This window comes from Pseudorasbora parva, chromosome 13 (genome assembly GCF_024679245.1).
Source record: "Pseudorasbora parva isolate DD20220531a chromosome 13, ASM2467924v1, whole genome shotgun sequence".
NCBI lineage: Eukaryota > Metazoa > Chordata > Actinopteri > Cypriniformes > Gobionidae > Pseudorasbora > Pseudorasbora parva.
In genome coordinates, this window is record NC_090184.1 from 12,782,524 (window position 1) to 12,804,710 (window position 22,187).

The 22,187-nt window shown below is 36.8% G+C and overlaps 1 protein-coding gene across 2 annotated transcripts in view; it reads right to left on the reverse strand.

Annotated features, from left to right (window-relative positions):
- Window positions 1-12,007, reverse strand: part of LOC137038541 (chromaffin granule amine transporter) — a 29,844-nt gene extending 17,837 nt beyond the window's left edge. The window contains exons 1-12 of one of the 2 annotated variants that reach the window (XM_067413193.1): window positions 10,999-12,007; window positions 10,685-10,810; window positions 10,007-10,346; window positions 9,808-9,866; window positions 7,970-8,053; window positions 2,423-2,515; window positions 2,149-2,238; window positions 2,008-2,051; window positions 1,838-1,898; window positions 1,504-1,599; window positions 1,063-1,141; window positions 870-921 (exon numbers count right to left, since the gene is read on the reverse strand). In XM_067413193.1, the coding sequence (XP_067269294.1) occupies window positions 870-921; window positions 1,063-1,141; window positions 1,504-1,599; window positions 1,838-1,898; window positions 2,008-2,051; window positions 2,149-2,238; window positions 2,423-2,515; window positions 7,970-8,053; window positions 9,808-9,866; window positions 10,007-10,346; window positions 10,685-10,810; window positions 10,999-11,047 (1,173 nt within the window). In that variant the 5' untranslated portion in view covers window positions 11,048-12,007. Of the gene's footprint in view, window positions 1-869; window positions 922-1,062; window positions 1,142-1,503; window positions 1,600-1,837; window positions 1,899-2,007; window positions 2,052-2,148; window positions 2,239-2,422; window positions 2,516-7,969; window positions 8,054-9,807; window positions 9,867-10,006; window positions 10,347-10,684; window positions 10,811-10,886 lie in introns of both variants that reach the window. The other variant, XM_067413194.1, reaches the window with a different exon arrangement.
- Window positions 12,008-22,187: the final 10,180 nt, after the last annotated feature.

Here is a 22,187-nt window from a genome sequence, read left to right on the forward strand (position 1 = left end):
ACTTTTGAGGTACTACTAGCACTTTTTTTGCCATCCAGTGTCCTACTGTAAGAGGATAGTGATGACCACAGAACGTTTTTTTTTTTTTAAACCAGTAGAATGAGGCGTGTCTGTGTTGGAATTCAACAGATATTGGAATGGAATGGCTTCAACACTTTGTAGTGATGCTGATTTAAGGAAAAATTCCAGTGGTCTCTTAATTTTTTTCAGAGATGGATGGATGGATGGATGGATGGATGGATGGATGGATGGATGGATGGATGGATGGATGGATGGATGGATGGATGGATGGATGGATGGATGGATGGAGCTCTGGAAAAAATTGAGACTACTGCATATAATGCGTGTAATTTTTTTTACTGACTTATTCTAAAAGGACTGTGGTGATTGTAACTCTCACACTATTATATATGATCTTATTCACACCAAGACTAAATTTATCTGATCAAAAATACAGTAAAACACTAACAATGTTGTGAAATATTACATTTTCTATTATTTTCTATTTAAATATTATTTTCAAATTGTATTTATTGCTGTGATGATAAAGCTAACTTTTCAGCATCATTAAGTCTTCAGTGTCACATGATCCTATAGAAATCATTCTATTATGCTAATTGTGTGCATATCATAGTGTTTGTGGAAACCAAGATAAATGTTTTGTCAGGATACTTTAATATTTTTGAACAAAACACTCAAAAGTAGAATGTATATATTTTATAGCAATATAAATGATTTTACTCTCACTCATAAATTTAATGAACCCTTGCTGAATAAAAGTTGTTGTTAAAGTAATTATTTTTAAAAGTTGAAGCATGTATGGGCCAACTTGATGTTCTTAAGTGTAAGGCATGATTTGTGGTACTCACACAGATCAGACTGATACCAACTAGCAGCATGCCAATCATGGAGCACAACCACCTAAAATCAGAAAAGCATTTATAAATTATGCAGATCTTGGCTCTTTAGACATGCCTCCCCCCAATTACTTTTACATGTGCTTATCAATTAATTTATTTTCTTGTACATACAATGGGGCATGCAAAAAATGCACAGTATTACCTTCCCATTTTATTGGCCAGTATACCAAACAGATTGGTTCCAATGAGGTAAAAAACACTGGCTGGTAGGAAAGCCATACCTGTAATATCAGTGGCTATGATTAAATTAGTCAACACAACCACAGAATATGTCATAAAAAAAACAGACAGAATATTTAACAGGGTTGTCAGAACCATCAGAACCCTCTTGCTGACTTAACTCTTATCAGTTGATTGAACTACACAGGAAAAACACGGATCTTCTAAGCCATGTCTTTCACTTATTTCTCACTTGAGAGTTTTCTAATGATAAAATTGTTCTAAATTCTTTCAAACTAATTACTTTAACATTAAATTTGTGAGAGAGAGGAAACAAACAGGAATCAAACAAAATTAACTGAATAAGCAGGAAGTGAAGTTCCACAATAACATTTTAATGACTTGGAATAATAGAGTTTCTTACCAAGCTGCCATTTTGGCGAGCACATTGTTTGCATCATCCAGATGGGAAGAGTGGGCTCTAAAATAGCCACCCCCATGTTTGCAAAGCACAAAGATCCTGTAATTATATACAGGAACCATAATCTTACTCATCATTCACTCAGCATAGCTCTTCATCCGCTTCATTTACAAATCGTTTTAGCTGCTCACATCAAAACATACAGCCATGATTTTATGGAGGCATACATGTAATTACAGAAACAGCTACTACACCTCCACAACAACTTTTTCAAACTGGTTTGACTGTGGGCAGTATTTGAGGATGTATTTGATTTTATTTACACACACACACACACCTGCACTAATGAGTATGTAGGGATCCTTCAGCAGGGTAAGTAATGGTGTTCCTTCCACACTCTGAAGAGAAGACACATTAAAAATCACTCAAACTTATTGTAGTAACACTAACGCAAACATTCCTCATATCAACTTTCATAACTCATTTTAATAAATGAATGCTACTCACCCCGGGCGATATTTTTGAGGGCTGAAGGATGCAGAGCTGGAGGGCTGGTGTTTTGGGTATTGAAAACAATTTGATAAATCAACTTAGTTTTATGTAACAGGCCAAAGGGGCATATTCATTATTAGTTTACTAATATCCTACCTCCATCAAACACAGCCAGGAAGGCAAGGACGAGGAAGGGGGAACTTTTACCAACAAACTCATACATAATGCTGCCAAATGGCGCTCCAACTGAAATTAGTACATTTTGCAATTTTAGTTGTGGCACAAATTCTGTAGCCTTCATTTAGGGGCATTATAATTGCTTGTCATTTTCAGTTGTTGTAATTTGGCAAGTTGCATGATGTTACTTTAAATTGTTAAATAGTGTAAAACACAAAAGAAGAAAAAAAATACAGTACTACATACTACTTACTGAGCACTCCCATGGCAAGTCCTCCCAGTGCAACTCCCATGGCAATTCCTCTCTCATTGTCATCTGTGTAAACACTTGCTAACATCCCCAGACCTACAGACGTACAGTCATTTTTATATTAAATACAGTGAATTCTCTTCTACACACCACTTTTGAACTAGCTTTTTTTTGATAAATGAAATAAAAATGAAACAAAGGCAAATCACTTTTGTAGCTTAAATGTAAAAATTGCAACCATTCTATGCCACTGAAAACCAAAAGTGACATTTCAGAGAGAAAAAAAAAAAATGTTAACTGGTCAAGTGAGCACACCTCATTATAATTGGGGCTGTTCTCAGATTTAACTAATCATCAGGATTATTAATAGGACTCTTCACCTGAAGTGACTAATAAACTCCAAACAAATCTCTAGTAAGATTTTTTGGACATCTTGGTTGCATGCTACTATAAGAGCCATGAGCCACAAAGAGCTTACAAAGCATCAACCGGATCTAATGTAGCAACCAACGGGATCTATTGCATCACTTAGATGAGTGCTACAAAAAAGTTTCCAAGGCATTAGATATAAAAGGGTTAAGGACAGCCTTAAACAAGTGGAGAAAGTATGGCACAGTGACATTATCAAGAACAGGGCATCTCTCCAAAATGTATGGAAAGAGAAAATTGGTCAAGAGGCCTACAGCAACAGTTGCAGCTCTTTCTGGCAAGTACATTTGACAAATAGATCCCGTATTATGTCTGGACTGGGCCAGGCTGGCAAGACAAAAGCCATTTCTGACAACAACAACAAAAACTTGTGCAAAAACATCCAGCTTCCCAAAACCATGTGGTATGCGTGTTATGATCTGATGAGACCAAGAGTGCACTTTTTAGCCAAATTGTTAACCCTCTATGGTACAGTGTTGCCTCCAGGCAACATAGTCTATTTTAGATTATTTTTAATCAAATGAAACACCAATTTATTGTTCAAACCTATCCCCGGGAAGAAGAACTCAAATACTAATCAATGAAAGTGTAAAAAAAAATTGGTCACATGCACATGCCCACAAGGGTCCATTTTGTGTCCTGTTTCAGTAATGTGCACAGGTCACATGGCTCCATATTTTCTCCAATGAAAACGGCATTTTACACTAATTTCCTGTCAAGATAATCACCCACAAATATATGAGTCACCTTCACTGGTTAGTAAAGAAGTATTTTCAAGAACTTTACATCATATATAATCAAATGTTTTAGAGTAAACAACAAAAACTGTGTGTTGCCTCAAGGCAACATTGTACCATAATGGAATCACGTAAGGCCATAGCAGACACACTAGGGTGGATACAAATACAGCATATTTGTAAGGAAAAGAGTTAGAATTCTGTGAATATATTAGCATTTCTTGCACAATATTGTAATGCATGTATAAAAATAGTAATACACATACTATAACTGCATATATTATGATCTGCACATTTTCTATAGCACTCAAAACAGGTATAAAACACAACTGATGAGAGTGAGGATGAGGTGTCATGTGGTGACATGATGCGGCCATATTGACAATCCGGCAGGGAGAGAGTGAGGTTGAGATCGAAGATGGAGATGAGGATGAGGATGAAGATGGATATGATAATTTGATATGATAACTTGATGTGATGGCTTGATGTAATGGTTTGGTAATACTTGTGTTCCACGATGGTACAATGTTGCCTGAGAGCAACAGCTGAATTTGAAATGTTACTTTTTATGAAATATGAAATTTGTAATAAATTATAAACTGGAAAAATGTGTTTGTTCAGGTCTCTGGTTAAAGAAATACACTGTAAAAAATTATTGTTGGTTTTTGTTGGTTTAACTTTAAAAAGTAAGTAACCTGGTTGCCTTAAAATTTTGAGTTTATTGAAATTAAAAATTTGAGTTGATATAATGAAGGACATTTGTTTAATAAATACAAACTCAAAACATTATTGTATCTAAACCACATAAAAAAAATTAATAAATCATGAAAATAGCACTATTTGGCATGTTTCACTGCGTTATCAGAAATAAAACACACACAATTACCCAATATGCTTACAAAATCTTTTAATAATATTTTAATAAAAGAGGTCGAATCCCAAAAAATGTTCATTGTATTAACTCAAAAATTTAATTTCAATTAACTCAATTTTAAGGCAACAGGTAACTTTTTTTCTAAATAATTTTTTACAGTGTAGATTTTTTTCAATATATATATATTTATTTATTTTTTTTTTTTACATGAAAACGTAAAATGTTTAAAAGGTTACTTCACCGCTTTTTCATATTAAACTATGTTATTCCCTTAACTAAAACGAGTTGATACATACCTCTCTCGTCTCAGTGCATGCACTTAATCTCTCTGACGCGCGGTGATAATCTGATAGCATTTAGCTTAGCCCACTAAGCCCAGTTCATTCACTATGGAACCAAACAGAGATCAAGTTAGAAGTACCAAACACCTCCATCTTTTCCCTATTTAAATACAGTTACATGAATAGTTGAGCGATCAAGTATGGTGACCAGTGTTGCCACAGTTACTTTGAAAAAGTAATCTGATTACTGATTACTGATTACTCCTTTAAAAAGTAACTTAGTTACTTTACAGATTACTTGATTTTAAAAGTAACTAAGTTAGATTACAAGTTACTTTATTAGTTACATTCAGGAGTTGCCGACAACACAGGCCTGCCGCCTCAAAATAGAAATGACAACCGTTTTTGGCAACACACTTTATTGCATTTATGGCAGAGCCTGACGGCCCCGACTTTTTTACGCCCCTTTTTTTAGGCTTCTCCTTCGTTTTATATTTATTTTAATAATTAAAAGGAACAATGAGATGTGCTGGTGGAAACGACATTAGACCATGATAGCTTGCGCCACTGTCAAGATATGGCTCGCGCAGGGTTAAAGATCCGTTTCTTCAGCGCAGCTGCTAGAGTTATGGCCTTTTTACAACTGGTTCCTTCATTCGTTTTCTCTGACCAGGTATCTATCTGATTGCGAAATGACCAGGAGTAGGCCTAAATGCCTTCTGAGAGTCTTTCGAGACGTATTTAATTCTGATCACTCAAACAAACCGATTCAGAAGGTGCATGAAAGCATTTCAAACTAAACCGGACAAATGTAAATATATCTGGTTGTTTAAACCACATGTGTAAATTTTACTCCTGGCAAATAATTTAGAAATAAATGTGTGAGAGCGTGTTATGGTGTAGTCAGATAGATATGACGGTGCTACTGCAACATCGCTGCAAATGAGTAAAGCAAGCCAACGCAAATGGCCGTTAATGAAACTTTAAAATAAGTCACACAAAACACAATCATCTTTAATATAAATAAATGAGACTAATGATCTTACCAGTGCTTAGGTCGCTCTCTCTCATATTGCGATCTTTGAATTTGAAATGAGCTGCTGAATAAAATGCTAGAATCTTTTGCTTTGATGTGAACTCCGTTTAATGAGCATATACCGCGGGAATTGAAGATCGGATTTATATTAATTTTGCTGAAGTCTAAGGTAGGCTATAAGACAACCTGCATGTCCTTTTTTTTTTTTTTAGATTGTGTAGCCCGTTTCGTTGTTTTGAGCGCCGTTGCGAGCAATAGGCTAATCTATCAGCCTGCCTCAGCTCGTCAAAAATGCATTTGTGGTGGTATAATAACTAGCCTACTTTGTTTTTAATGTCAAAGTGGTTATATTTCGTTTCATTTCTTTATTGAGTTCATTTAGAAAAATGTTTAGAGCAATTTTTGTTTGTTAAATTAAAGTTTACATTTTTTTATGTGACGACCCAGTGAGTTAACCGCATGTTTAATAGCCTAGTCTCTCAAACCAACTCTTGAATTGTCTTGCCTATATAAACTTTAATTTAACAAACAAAAAATTGCTCTGAACATTTTTCTAAATTAGGATAATAAAAAAAACGAAACGAAAAATAACTACTTTGACATTAAAAACAAAACTGAACAATTTTAATGGCTGCAACAATGTAAAAAGTAAAATAAATAAATAAAAAACACGGGCTCCAGCCAGACTCGGGCTGAGAATTTTGATAAGCTGTCAGTTTTTACAAAGGAAAATGACTAAAATAGTAACTCACAGTGACTTGGATAAGTAACTTTAATCTGATTACTGGTTTGGAAATAGTAACGCGTTAGATTACTCGTTACTGGAAAAAAGTAGTCAGATTAGAGTAACGCGTTACTATGTAACGCGTTACTGGCATCACTGATGGTGACAAAATAAAATGTGGTACTTCTCTAATCGGATTAAAAAGGAGAACTATAAATGTATGGCGGATTAGCACTTCTGAGAGTACTTCGGCTCGGCGCAGTAAAAAGTCCCGGCCGAAACATCTTTCCTCACACCTCCCCCTCACTCTCTCATTTCTGTCAATAGGGAGATGTGAGGGAAGAGGTTTCGGCCGGGACTTTTTACTGCGCCGAGCTGAAGTACTCTCAGAAGTGCTATTCCGCCATACATTATAGTTCTCCTTTTTAATCCGATTAGAAACGTGCCACGTTTTATTTTGTCACCATACTTGATCGTTCAACTATTCGTGTAACTGTATTTAAATAGGGGAAACGTGGAGGTGTTTGGTACTTCTAACTTGATCTCTGTTTGGTTCCATAGTGAATGAACTGGGCTTAGGGAGCTAAGCTAAGTGCTATCAGATCGTCACTGCGTGTCAGAAAGATTAAAAGCACGCACTGAGACGAGAGAGGTATGTATCAACTTGTTTAAGTTAAGGGAATAACATAGTTTAATATGAAAAGGCAGTGAAGTATCCCTTTAAATTTGTCCGTTGTGGTACAATGTTGCCTTGAGGCAACAAACTTTTAAAAAATAAATAAAAAATAAAATTATGAATTTTTGTATTGCTATTGTTAACATGTCCTATTTTAAGCAGGAAAAACACTACAAATTTTTTTTTCCTCATTGAAATCATATTGCGTACCATAGTATGTTTAGAGCAAAAACAACACAGCACATCAGCAAAAAAACAACAACAACAAGCATGATGGTGACAGCATCAATTGGGGTTGTTTTTCTTTTCAGCTGGAACAAGGATTATAGTGAAGGTGAAGAGGAAATCATGAATAGCTCCAACTATCAGTCAGCTTTGGCATCTACTAGAAAAACAAAGGCCTAAGTGAAATTATTCCCAAGTCAAGATGTGCCAAGAATCAAACAGCCTGTGTGCTGTAATAAAGTTAAAGGGTGCTTCACCTAGTCCAAGACTGTGCACTTTTTTAAAAAAAAATCTCTCTCTGAAATGTGTAACTTTGTTTTTTCAGTGGCATTGCATAGGTTGTAATTTTTACATTAGAGGTGTAGACTTTTTGATATCCACTTTACACTACTGTTAAAAAATGTAGGATCAGTAAGATTTATAATAAAAAAAAAAAATTTGATCAAATAAATGCTGCCTTTGTGGGAATACGAGCTACATCCTTGAAAATCATTCAACCAAAACTTTGCAGTCTTTGCAAACTTACATCCAATATTTGGTAAATTATATCAAACATAAAACAATATACCTGCCACAGAGGAAAAAGATGATCCAATTCCCTGCAATGAGCGGGCAAAAAACAGCAGTGCATATGTTCCTGAGAAGGCAAACACTATGGAGAGAGCATTCAAAGTCAGAGTCTACCTCATTTCAATTGTAGTTTGCACTAGCCATATAAAATGAAACCATGTAAACCACGTCAACAAACAACATTTGGAAATTCTTACTCAGTGGCTCACAGTAGTGTAGCCTACTTCAAACATCTTTATGAGCAATAATTTTTTATATTGTTGCCCCAACATAGTTCACAATAATGTTAATATTCAAATGTTTGTTTTTAATAAATGTAAAAGTGTTAAAAGGCTGCAATTTAATTAATGTCAGAGCTGAAATGTTTTTTTTAATAGCATTTCATTTTCTTATGGATTTTGTTTTTTTACACAAGCTTAACATAAACCAATAAAGGCCTACTGTAACTATCCAAGGTTGTTAATCAATAATATACATGTTTGTGAAATGGTTGGTTCACCCAAAAATGAAAACGATCCCCTCAAGTCATCCTGGGTGTATGTGACACTCTTCTTTCAGACAAATACAATCGGAGTTATATTTTAAAAAGTTCTGGCTAATCCTAGCTTTATAATGCCAGTGACTGTTGGTCTGAGCATATATGACTGTACGCTCATCAGACGTAGGGTAAGCATTTTGAACTTCGAAAAGCACTATACATTTTCTGTAAGTTGAATACAGAAAGCGGTCAACCGGAAGCTAGGGATAATTTAAAAATAGGGGTAGTTTTCTTGCACAAACGCATTGAAGTAGTATAAATAGAGTTTGGGCAGAGTTCACACGGAAAATTCCTAGAAGAAATGTACTTCAAATGCCCAGGGGATGCAGTTAATTAATGTTGAAGACTTCTGTCACAGCTTTTCTGCTAACAGACTCTGATTTGGTTATATGGATGTTATGTACTATAGATGCATGCAAGTATAATTGAAGTAACATTAATAATATGAATTAAAATACCTTAAAATTATGATGTAGTGACAGATTTTTTTCTTCTGTTTTGTGCCATATATATCCGTGCCAAATGGATTATTGCAAAAGAAAAGAAAAATGTTGGGTGGGGACTTGATTGTAAGATAGGGGCAGGGTTTAAGTAAACTAAATTATAGGAAAGAAAATTGTCATCTCACAGAAAGATACAGAACAGTTAGTTCATGTGTTAATGACCTCAGGGCTAGATTACTGTAATGCTCTACTAGGTGGTTGCCCTGCACGCTTAATAAACAAACTCCAGCTAGTGCAAAATGCAGCCGCTATAGTTCTTACTAGAACCATAAAGTATGTAGCCTGGATGCCAGCCAAACTTAGCCCCGCCCACAAATTTTTTAGGTTTTCCCAAATTTCCAGCCTGATTTCAGCGCGTGTGCAGACAGGGTTGCCAAGTTTTTACAACAAAACACGCCAACTACTAGCTTCTCCAGGGGTTCTCCGGGGGGGAGGTTGCCTGCTAAAATTCGCACTCATGGGTCTATATATCACATAATAGTCGCTTCAACCCGCGGAAAAAACGCGGACTTGGCAACACAGTGCAGTTGAGCTCTGTTGACTTTTGACAATGTGTCGCTTCGTTGTTCTGATTGGTTGTAGGTCTATCCGATTGATGTCTTTCCTGGTTCGGTTGAAACGCCTCATAATCACAGCCCAATGGAGCAGTTTCAGACTCATATTCTGACTAGAATTGAGTATGACGTCAGGCTATAAAGTATGACCATATTACCCCGGTTCTTTCTGTTCATGATCCTGGGCCTGAGAAACATTGCACCACCTGTTATAATTTATAACTTGCATAATATAACTTACTTATTGTGGAGACAAACATGATGATAAACCCAGCAAACATTGGTATGTGATATCCAATCCTATAAAAAGGCAAGTGTCAGAAGTCAGATTAATTAATTAATTCAGTACCCTATTATAATAACTTCAGATAAATAACAGTCACTTAGATGATCTGCTCTAAACAGTCACTTGAGATGATCTGATCATGTGATGTATGTACCTGTTAGTGAGTGGGCCTACAAATGGGTTGACCATGAGTTGCACCAGGGCTTTGGAAGCAAACAGCAGCCCAACCCTCACATTCTCCTCATCCAAAAACTCACTGTCCTCTTTACAGCCATGTTGGTCAGCAGAACTTCCGTTGACCCCTAAACTTCCATTAGTGCTTTGTTCACTGGAGGAGATTCTGATGTTGGCAGTGGTGACTGTGATGGTGTAGGCAGTGTTGTCATACAGAGAGAAGATGGAGGTATAGGTGGGCTTAGCCTCAGAGGGGGTAGCAGACAGGTTCTCTTGTGTCTGGTGCTCCATGGCATATAGGAAGGTTGGGATGATGGGAACTGGGGAGAATGAGAGGTGACGTGAGGATGGGTGGAGGAAGTGCGTGTTTGCAAAATAGCCCTCCCCTACGTCTGCTGCTATCTGTTTTTTTTTTTTTTTTTTTTGGTAGAGGTCAAGCCGATGCAAGCAGGTAAATGTCATGGGCTTGTTGAGTGCAGTCGCTTATCCAACAAACACTTATCCTGTTTTACATGTCCTCTAATGTTTTGACTTTTTGCATATACAGAATAGACTCAGAGGGAAACTAATGATGTGTTTGTTCAAAAGTATGTTGGCAGCAAATCCCTTCTTCCATGAGCCAACATCTATTATTTGTTTAGTATGGCTTTTTACTTACCAACAACTGTTAGTAGCATGTTATCCAGTAGCAGGGCTACACACACAACTACAAGCACCAGACGAGAAGAGCCCCTGCTCTCCCTGATCTTGTCCATAGGGTTCAGCATAGCCATAATACCTGTCACTGGACACACAATTATGAGTCAAATTAGCACAGCAAGTATTTTCAAAATCATTAATTGTATACTAGCAATGATGACCTCATATTAATTTAGAGAGCTACAACATGCAATGTTTGTAGCCTACTGGTTGTCGAACGAGAGACGTGGGAGGAGCGAGTGAGACCGGTACGTGATTGAAAATGAGCATCACCTGCGAACCACACCGGTCCCGAGTCCTCATGAGAGAGCTGGCAGGCCATAACTTGTTATGGACGAGCGACACCAGTGAAGGACGAGAGAGGAACGGGCCTGGACTCTTTATGTAATTGTTTATGTTTTAGGGCAGTCCTTGAGGGGCTGCCCGCATTACTTTCGTTTTGTTTGTTTGTTTATTTGATTAAAGTGTTTTAAATGTTCGCTGGTTCCTGCCTCCTTCTTCCCATAACAACGAACTGTGTTACATTGGTGCCAAAAACCCGAGAGGAAGGAGGAACATGCTGTCGGAGAGCCCTCGCTGCTGAGGGGAGTCGCGGTGCTGAGGAAATCGGGCGGCGCGGATGAGAGAAGACCGCGAGTGTCTGCTGGAGGCGATGGTAGCTACTGGAGCGAGTGAAGATCGGTGGGGAGAGCTCTGTGCTCCTGAAATCTAAGGGAAGATTGTGGGTGATGATGAGTGGTACTTGGATGTTCAGAAATAGCCTAAAAGTGAGAACTACGGGCTATACTTGATTCAGCTGACTCAAATTTTGGATAATTCGCTTCTTCACTTCAATCTAACATTCAACAGGGGGATTCAAAAGATTCATTGTAACGATAGGTCTCTATTCAGTGTTCTGGGATGTCTTAAAGATATGTTAAGTCTTGATAAGCTCTTTCGACAGGGCAGGAGTTACTTGCTGTGTGATTGAGTTTCAACAATATGATTACCGCTGCTGTAGGGCACCTGATGAACAGCATCGGTTTCAAAACACTCCCTTTATCGTTGACTGTCAATGTCTTCTCAGTTTTGCCCTTGGCAAAATGAACAGTAGCTAATTAGTGATTGGTTACGATGTCTTGTGTCGAACGCTAACGCTCTTCAAAAATGGTTAGACTAGCCTACTTTTTTTTCTTTCATAAAACAAATTTATAATTTTAATTTAAGTATTGTAATACATCTTAAAATAAATGCTTTTCTTTTGAATGTTATATTAATCAAAGAATCCTAAAAAAAATAGTTTCGACAAAAATGTTAAGCAGCACAACTGTTTAATATTTATGTTTCTTGCGCCGCTAATCAGCATCTTAAAATGATTTTGACAGTTAAAACTGTGTAATGATGCTGAAAATGCAGCTTTGCCATTGCAAGAATAAATTGCATAATGAAATAAGTTCCCTTTTTTTCAACACTAATATTTTACAATATTACTGTTGTGGTGTAGTTTTGGTCAAATAAATGGTGAACTACTATGTTCCTGTTCACAGGCATAAGCACATAAAGAGCAGATCCACAAGTCAACACCTGTGTCAATACTTGTTAACTGAGATTATGTTGTTTACAACATTAGCCACATTACTGTTCCACATTATTACCATTTTGTGATTCCAAACTTTCAACACTTCTTAAAGAGAGTGGTTTCTATGTGTTTTAACTTGACTATTACCTATTAGTACAAAGACAATCCATAACAAATGGATAACAAAACAAACATTTTCTGATACTGAACAAAATATTAACAACATGAGACATGGACATCCATCCTAAAACACAATTAAACATAAAACATATAATCCTCTGGTCACTGCCTTATATAAATTATATATCGTAATCATTACTTTTAAAGTTAGTTTTACCTTTGGATGCATTCTCCTCCAGCGCAGGAGTGTATTCAGTGCAGGTGTGCGTGATGTAGGGGTCAGTTTTTTGGATTTGTGGGTGTTGCGAAAGGAGGGGAGGTGGCTGTGTCCACTGTGATTTGTTGAGGAAAATATACAGACATATACATGTACATGCGCACGCACACACAAACTCTGCGTCATAACAAGTAATTGTGTGCATCTGCTGTTCTATATTGGGTAAGGTGAACGACCTACAGGGTTCTTTTCATCACAATGAGCCTTTATCTGTGATCTCTCATCCAGCCTCAACACACACAATCAACAGCCGCTGCTACTTTTCACTTTTAAATACTGCAAGTTAGGTTTACAACAGCGACCTAAATGTTGAAATATGAAACCAACAGTGATTATTAATTATTTGCCACACAAAGGTCTTCACAATAATATCAAAACTCTGTATATGTAATAGAGTGACAATACATTTCCTGTTACAGATCCATTGTAACCTGGGTCAGTTTAATTTCCTGTGTAATGGTAATCTGTTCAGCCACTGAACATCTATGGAAAATGTTAAATGACTCAACGGATTTCACCTTTGCCCTATGCCATCTTTCAAATATCTCAACACACACACACACTTGTTTTTATATCGTAGACTTTCCATAGACATAATGATTTGTATACTGTACTAACTGTATATTCTGTAATTCTACCCCTAAGCCTTTTCATCACAGAAATCTTTCCACGTTTTCAAAAACCATTAGTATGTTATAAGCTGTAGCTTTGTAGCTTCAGGTTGTATTGTTTTTGTGGGAACATTTGGTCCTTACAATGTAGGTTAAACAATATCTCACACACACAATCAGGGTTATTAACTAAAACCATACAAATTTAAGAACATTTAGTGAAATTAAATAAAATGTAACTTTTTCAGCTAGTTAGCATTTCTAATTTGTGTTTAGTTTAAGTTGAAGTAATATAATAACTAAAACTAAATAAACTAACAACTAATAACAATGACATGAATAAGCGTGATGAATATGCTTATGCTTAAGGCCTTGGAGTTTGCTGCTGCTCTGTTTATCTGAACATGGCTTGCTTTTGTAAATCAGCCTGAGGGTTTGAAGATGGATGGGTGATCTTCCAGCACCTGCCCTATGTTCAGCACGCACACACATTTGGTCCCCATAATATAAAAACCCAATACACACATTCAGACAAAATTTATCATTATACCAGTTCTGTCAGGAATCATTTAATATATTGAAAGGATTTTTTTGTATGTGTATACACACACACAGAGAGAGAGAGAGAGGAGAGAGAGAGAGAGAGAGAGAGAGAGAGAGAGAGAGAGAGAGAGAGAGAGAGAGAGAGAGAGAGAGAGAGAGAGAGAGAGAGAGAGAGAGAGAGAGAGAGAGAGAGAGAGAGAGAGAGAGAGAGAACATTTTGTCCTCAAGGTTACAGTTTTTCGGAATGGCTAAAAACATTAAACAGACAGACAGACACTTGTGTATATATATATATATATATATATATATATATATATATATATATATATATATATATATATATCTATATATATATATATATATATATATATATATATACTTTTTACAAGTCCAATTGTTTCAAAGCAGCTTCACAGTGTTAATATCTACAAATATCAAAACTGTTAAATAAATAGTTCCTAAAAGAGCATTGATAAACTACAGTGACAACACTGTGGCTGGTTATAAATTGTTATATTAAATCAAGGATTGATTAAATGTGCAGGGTCTTAGGCTGTCACAGGTGTTATTTCTCAATTTCAACACTCAGAAATGAATGTGAATATGTCAAAATGTTTGATTGTTATGCTACCTAATACGTAAAACAACATAAAACTAACATTTATATAAGGGTATAATAATGTAACTTTACCCTGTTAAAATTTGCCTTTGTAGCTTTCTTTGTAAGTTTAAGAAGACATTCATGCTCTTTGCGCTTGGAAACCAGTGTTAACAGGAAAATAATGCAACTGAATTTGATTCAGCTGTACAGCCGCTCTGGAGAAAAACAGTGATGTTATCAGCTCCTTTTAGTTATCATAAAGTGTCAATGCGGGTAGATCGGTAATATAGTTGAAATTTAGGAGTCCCCAACTAAACAAGCCAAATGCCACAGTCAACGGTGGCAAGGAACTAAAACTCCTTCAGGGCCAGAATGGCGGAAAAAAACCTTGGGAGAAACCATGCTCAGTCGGGGTGCCAATTCTTCTCTGGCCGACAAACAAACAGTGTATGATTATAATTCTGGCAACATTGCAGGTCTTAAATTATATTAGGTAAATATATATTCATAAGATTATTTGAAAGATTGGAGTCATCATGCCGGAGACGGGTTTAATGAGGATGTCGTGTCGATGCAGCATTGACAGGATGGAGTTTAATTGACATGCTTTCTGCAGCCATTTCAGGGATGCGTTGGCTATATCCAGACGCAGGTCCACCATCTGATCTGGATACAGCCCGGATCCGGCTGACTGCAGTAAACCTCAGGGTAAACAGAGAGACTAATATTAGTTTAGATGCCATTCTTCTTATGATGTAACGAGTACATCAGGTGTTATGGGAAGTGTTCCCAGTTCCGGCTGACCTATATGCAGCCTAACAATCATTTAAATGATTTGAATAATAAAATGTGTATGCCAATGAGATGCGTATTTAGTCTAGATTTACAGTTTTTTTTTTTCAATTGCTTACACACTAAAATTAAAACTTTCCCACAATTAGCAAAATCTTACACTCAAGAAGCAAAACACTGGCCTAGATTTGCACAACTATAAGCACATTGTCAGCTTCACATTTTTTTTGCAAAACATTACACACAGTGATTTGCAAAACACTAAACACACTTGTATGCGTTTGACGCAGATATTTATCATGATGTAATTTCCTTGCAATTTCAAAGCAAAGGCTTTCAAATTAACACACCCATGAACCAATTGGTTAAACACAGCCACCAGGTGTGCGCACACACTGGTGCATAATTCTAGACACACCAATCAGGTAAAGGCTAAATGAAAAGGCAAGTTCACCATGTCTTCAACAAAAATGGAAGGCTTTGGCGTAGTAAGAGGAAAGTGAGGATGAGAGGGGGAGCCCATGGAGGAAGAGGGGAAGAGAAGAAGAGAGGGTAAGAGAGAAAAAGAGAGGGGAAGGGGGGATGAGAGGGGAAGAGAAGAGAGGGGAAGAGAGAAGAAGAGAGGGGAAGAGAAGAAGAGCGGGTTAGAGAGGGTAAGAGAGGCAGAGAGGGGAAGAGAAGAGAGGGGAAGAGAGAAGAAGAGAGGGGAAGAGAAGAAGAGCGGGTTAGAGAGGGTAAGAGAGGAAGAGAGGGGAAGAGAAGATGAGCGGTTTAGAGAGGGGAAGAGAGGAAGAGAGGGGAAGAGAAGAAGAGCGGGTTAGAGAGGGGAAGGACAGGGGAAGTGTGATGAGAGGGGAAGAGAAGAATAGAGGGTTAGAGAGGGGAAGAGAAGAAGAGAGGGGAAGGGGGGATGAGAGGGGAAGAGAGGGTTAGAGAGGGGAAGATAGGGGAAGGGGGATGAGAGGGCTATCAGGGCTCATAGGGTTTCCAGTTCATGCTTCTAGACCAATCAGAGCCCGAGATCTCCCTTTACAAAGTTGAAGAGGCAGAGCCTTCTTTTCGATTTCCTAGTGGCCAGCTTATGTCAATGCTGATGAGTAGGAGTTATTAGATGTTTTGGACAAATAAATCTCAATACCTTTTTTGGAAGGAGATATCAAGAAACCCCCCCCCCCCCCCCCCCCCCCCCCCCCCAAAAAAAAAGGTTGTAGACCAAAGAAAGGTTGTAGAAAGGTTGTAGACTAAACTGATTAAAAAAATATAGATTTTTAACAAATTAATTAAAATAAATAAATTAAAAATAAATCAAAATATTTATTTTTTATATATGTTTATCATAAAATTGTGAATAGATACAATAAAATATGTGCACTATTCCACCACTGTGTTAAAATTTAGAGTGTTTTCTATAAAATGAGACCATTTTTATCAATTTACTCCAACGTATGTGGGTAGGGCGCTCTTTTAAATTCAGATATGCCTAATTTTCAAAAAATGCAAAATGTGCTGCAGAGCTGAAGTGGTTAAATGTCTCATGTTTTGTTTTAAGTCACCAGAGGGAAAGACAGACAGAGCTAGATAGACAAAAACAAAGATGAGTCATGTAAGAATTAGGTTATGACAAATTAAAGCAACGTGTTTTTCCTTGCTTATCCTTGCTTGAAACTTGCTTATCCTAACTGATAATTTGTTCATAAATCTGTAGTTGACATGACAAGAATGTTTTAACGGAACAAGACATTTTTATTTAGTGACTAAACATATTTAGATTGGTAGTGTCACTGTTATTATCTACCTCCTAGCCCCCAGCCCGCCTCCCCCCCCCCCCACCCGTCCCCCCCAAGCCAGCATTCAAGGTGTAGATAATCACCTGTTCCGTTCCAGGAAGCAACTTATATCCGAGTCTACTGATGCGGTTAAATGATGGCTGTCATTTAAAGGATGTCATATTTTTCATCATAACAAGTTTCAAAGGTGTTACATGTGTAAAGGGTCTATGTGGATTCACGTGCCATGAAAGCTACATCCAAGCTTTCATGTTTGTTATGTGTATGGGCCATAATTTGCCTTAATTGCCACTGCAATGCACTACACACTTCCTACATGAGTTGAGACTATAAACATGGAAACACTCAGAAAGTAACCACTAATGAAAGACCCTTTCTTTCTTTTCTTCTTTTTTCCCTCAACGTTTAATTTGGGTAATTGCCGTAGGTCCATTAAAACACGGGACAAGTTGCTCTTCCACACTAGAGCTCAACGTCTTGCTCTTGTACACAGCCTCATTGTGGTCAGGACCGTTTTGATACAACAATGCACACAATTATTGTTATGTTTTGGCTGTCTGTTATTTCTGCAGTACAGTGCCTGGATTCCAACATTATTCACTCTTCCAGAGAAATGACAAACTCACAAGAGGTAAGAATATACATTCTTAAAGCCTTAAAAAGTATGTTTTGCCTTTATGTTTATGATGGAACATTGTCACACAACACACAACGCTATTAAGATTTCTTGCTTATTGTCATTATTTGTGTGCACTTTTAAAAATTTCAATTGCATATGTTTAAGTTTGTTTGACATGAGCTCAATGTTCTCTTTCAGTCAGTATTGCATTTACAAAGTGACACAGAAGCAAATACCCATAATTCTGTTAGAAGAACCTCAGGTCTCCAAGCTATCAGAGATGCTTTACCTCCTGGGCAAGACTGCACCGCTGCACAAGTAAGATATTCCTTCAAATTGATTTAGCTCTTTATTGCCTCTTTGGATACCTTAATATCATTGATATCAAACTTACAATGCCCATTTTCGTTTTTTATATTCAATTTTATTAACTGGACATTCTGTCAAATAATTAAAGGCTGATTAAAAATGACTGTCTTTCACAAGGCAACTGAATGCAAAGGCTCCAAGAAAAAACAGCATAATACTGCCAAGACAAAGATTCAGTTGGATGTGCGAGGAAGTCAAAAAGGTGAGGGGAGAGATTTATTTAAACTTGCTTTTTTTGTGTTGTAGACAACTTAAAGTCATGTTTTTGATCATCATACTTTTGGTCAGGTTAATTACTATTTGTAATTTTCTCCGTTCTTGCAAGTTCAGGACAGACATAATATTGCTGTAAAAACCCTTCACAAGTGAATTTTGCCATCAACAAGAGGATATAGCCTATCTACAAATATCAAACTGTTAAATAAATAGTTCCTAAAAGAGCATTGATAAACTACAGTGACAACACTGTGGCTGGTTATAAATTGTTATATTAAATCAAGGATTGATTAAATGTGCAGGGTCTTAGGCTGTCACAGGTGTTATTTCTCAATTTCAACACTCAGAAATGAATGTGAATATGTCAAAATGTTTGATTGTTATGCTACCTAATACGTAAAACAACATAAAACAAACATTTATATAAGGGTATAATAATGTAACTTTACCCTGTTCAAATTTGCCTTTGTAGCTTTCTTTGTAAGTTTAAGAAGACATTCATGCTCTTTGCGCTTGCAAACCAGTGGTGGAATGTAACGAAGTACAAATACTTTGTTACTTAATTTAAGTACATTTCTCATGTATCTTATGGCTATTTTACTTAAGTAGAATCAATAGTGCATACATTTGACCTTTACTTCGTTACATTTTGCAGCAAATATTATACTTTATACTCCACAACATTTCTACAACGTTCCGTTACATTTTCTGACCAGTTTCAGGGCTCCGGATAATAAGTGGATAATAATAGCCTATACAATGTACAATTAACTGATGGTTGCTGTTGAGGCTCGCGCAGCCTCTCCAGGAAAAAAATATAAACAAATCAGCCCAGCTCATACAGAGAAACTCAGTAACATACTGCAGTAACAGTTCATAATGTGACATTTTTATAGCATTTTTATTTTAATAACATATAATACAGTTAAAAAAAACATCACATGACACGACCAAGAGTGCTGTTTTTTTTCTGAATACCATCACGACTGAAAATGACAATGATTTCATATGATAGTTACAATTAATAAACAATTATTAAAACATAAACATATGTAAAACATAAACAATTAATTAACATTAGTCCCTTACATTTTAGATGCAATATTGACTACTTTTGTTCTGCAGAAAATATTTCCAAGATCAGGGCCCGTATTTATCAAACATCTTAGAATTACTCACAAGAGACCTGCTAAGAATTGACTTAAGAGTAAAAAAAATCTTGGCTCAAAGCTGCGCTTAAAAGTTAGTTATCAAGCGTCGCAATCATACTTTAAGTAAAGTGTAGGACTAGATCTTAAGTGCTAGTCTTAGAGTGGATTTACGACACTTTGCTGTGCCACAAATGGAATTTTGGATGATGTCATAGGCATGAACCAATCACTGAATAGATGTCCTTATTTAAGAATATAAAGATAAATTCACATTGAATGGTGAAATTCCTAAGAGGAGTTTACATTCAATACACATTTGACAATAAAGAGTTTTCAAGAGAATACATTATAATATACACATTTTAAATGAAAGATAAACATGTTTTCATCCATGTAATTATTTTTTTTAAACTGGTGTGCTGTTAAATTGCCTCTATATAGCCTAGATTTTTATATATATATATATATATATATATATATATATATATATATATATATATATATATATATATATATATATATATATATATATATATATATATATATATATATATATATATATAATCAGCCACCATGGATTCCAAAAGAAAACCGACATGGCAGGAGAGAGAAACGATCGTTATTGCTTGCTGAATTACTCGAACAGTGTTTTTTATTTTATTTTATTTTTTTATAAAACCCAACATTAACCAGTGCTGAAAAAGATGATGTCTGCTCTGTCTAAACGATACTGTTTGATGAACTATTTGTCGTCAAACATTTCAAACACATTCTCCCTCTATTGAAAGATTTGCGCACGTCTCTGTCTCCTCAGCGCCATCACAAGCCCCTACTGGCAACTCCTAACCACTTGAGAGACCTCTCGAGCTGTCTTAAATAACTGGGAGAGTAAGAGTGTTTCTTAGCTTTAAGAAATTTGATAACTTGCTTTTATAATTAAGTTTGAAAGTAGGAGTAAATGTCATGAATTCTCAGCACTTAAGACTAAAATAGCACTTTGAGAAGCTTGATAAATACAGGCCCAGATCTTATTTCCACATCAGAACCATAACGCATCTCACAGCAACAGTATGTTACTTAATGATTTAGCGTTTTGAACAAGGGGGTAATCTAGCGCTCGGAAAGCGTTCCACCCCTAGGGGCTGCCATTGCTAACCAAGCCATCACCTGCTGTTAGCATCCCATTGACTCCCATTCATTTTTGAGTCACTTTGACAGTGAATAACTTTACATCTGAGACGTTTAAAGACTCCATTTGTCCATTGTTTATTTCTAAAGAAACACGACAATGTATAAAAGGCTCCATTACCTTGTATCTATACACTATCGCCCCGCAGAAGCTGTTTTTGTAAAAAATAGGCTAACGATTGCGTCATAACCAACGCGACCCTGTCGCACAGTTGAGAAATTACCGTATAGACCTGAGGAGACGCTCGCAGGCAATCTTTTACTGTCTATGAGACAGTCGGGGGGACGCGGAGACATAAAGTCTGATAAAGTCAAGGGGGAAGAGATATATATCGTATATCGAGATATAGCAAAATAGATTTTTTGCTCCATATCGCCCAGGCCCAGCCCTTGCTTATTTGATGGTATTATTTTTACCAAAACATGGCTCATTTTAGCTGACTTCACCTGGTCTCTGGTTACTTATTTTACTTAGCCTAAAACCTACAGCGAAAAGGGATTTTTGGTTAGTAAATGTGGGACAGTGCATACAGGTTTTAAAGAATTTGAGAATTATGTTTCTACTATTCAAACTAGTAGCCTACTAATAGAAAAGCTATCAAAAGTAAAAACCCGTGTTCTGTCTTCAGAATATCTTGTGTTTTTGTGAATGTGTTTTTCCACGGTCCCCTGGCTCTAAAATGCAGGTTGTATTGTGGTATGCTTTTGTTGTTCAGCAAAGCATTAAAAAAATAATAGAAAAAGTTACATTCTTCTAGGTTTGACTGTCCCGCTCTAATTATAATTTTTTTCTTCTTCTGCAGTGCCCGAAATGTCCCCGTGCGTGCGGTCGCGCGACTGTGAAGAGGGTCTGTGCTGCGCGTTGTACTTGACTGGCAGGAGATGTCAGCGCGTGCCCGCTCTGGGCGAGGTCTGCCTGTTGCGGGGACGCGCCAAATTCCGCCGAAGACTGGACCGCTGCGACTGCGAGAAGAGCCTGTCCTGCCGTGCGCAACCTGATAGCCCTCGTGGACAGGGAGTGTGTCATCCTGATCGGAGGACCTAAAAGGACTGGTTAATCGCAGACAACAATGGAACAGAGTTAATATTACTGTTTAGGCGTGTTCGGAATTACCGTATGTTCCAAGTATTTTGAAGTAATCATTATACAATTAAGTTAAACTGTTACTGTTTTAATTAATTTGCTTCTAAAATGTATAGAAGTTGAAAGAATTGGGGGAAACGCAAACACACCGAGGACAATGCGCATAGCTTTGGTTTTCTTTTCCTGCACCTTTAAATCTGTTTGAGTCGCTTAACGCCCTCTGTCGGCTGAATAAGTTTGCTGAGCTTTGTCTTCGTAAGGCGTTTCCAAGCAATCCTCCAGGAAGTCTATCAGTACTGCACGTCTCCCCCTTTTCCCAAAGATGTCTTTACACAGACTATTTATTGTTTGTCAGAGGTGACATAAATGCATTTACACATGCACAATGAATGTTATTTATGTTTTAAACATTTTCAGAACTCCCTTGATTGAGTTAAATAAAATCTGTCCAAATCAATTAAGATTTTAAACCTTAGATCATCTTGAACTGCACCGCAATGACAAACATGCATTTGCCTTGATAAGGGCAAGCAAGGCCATGTTCAA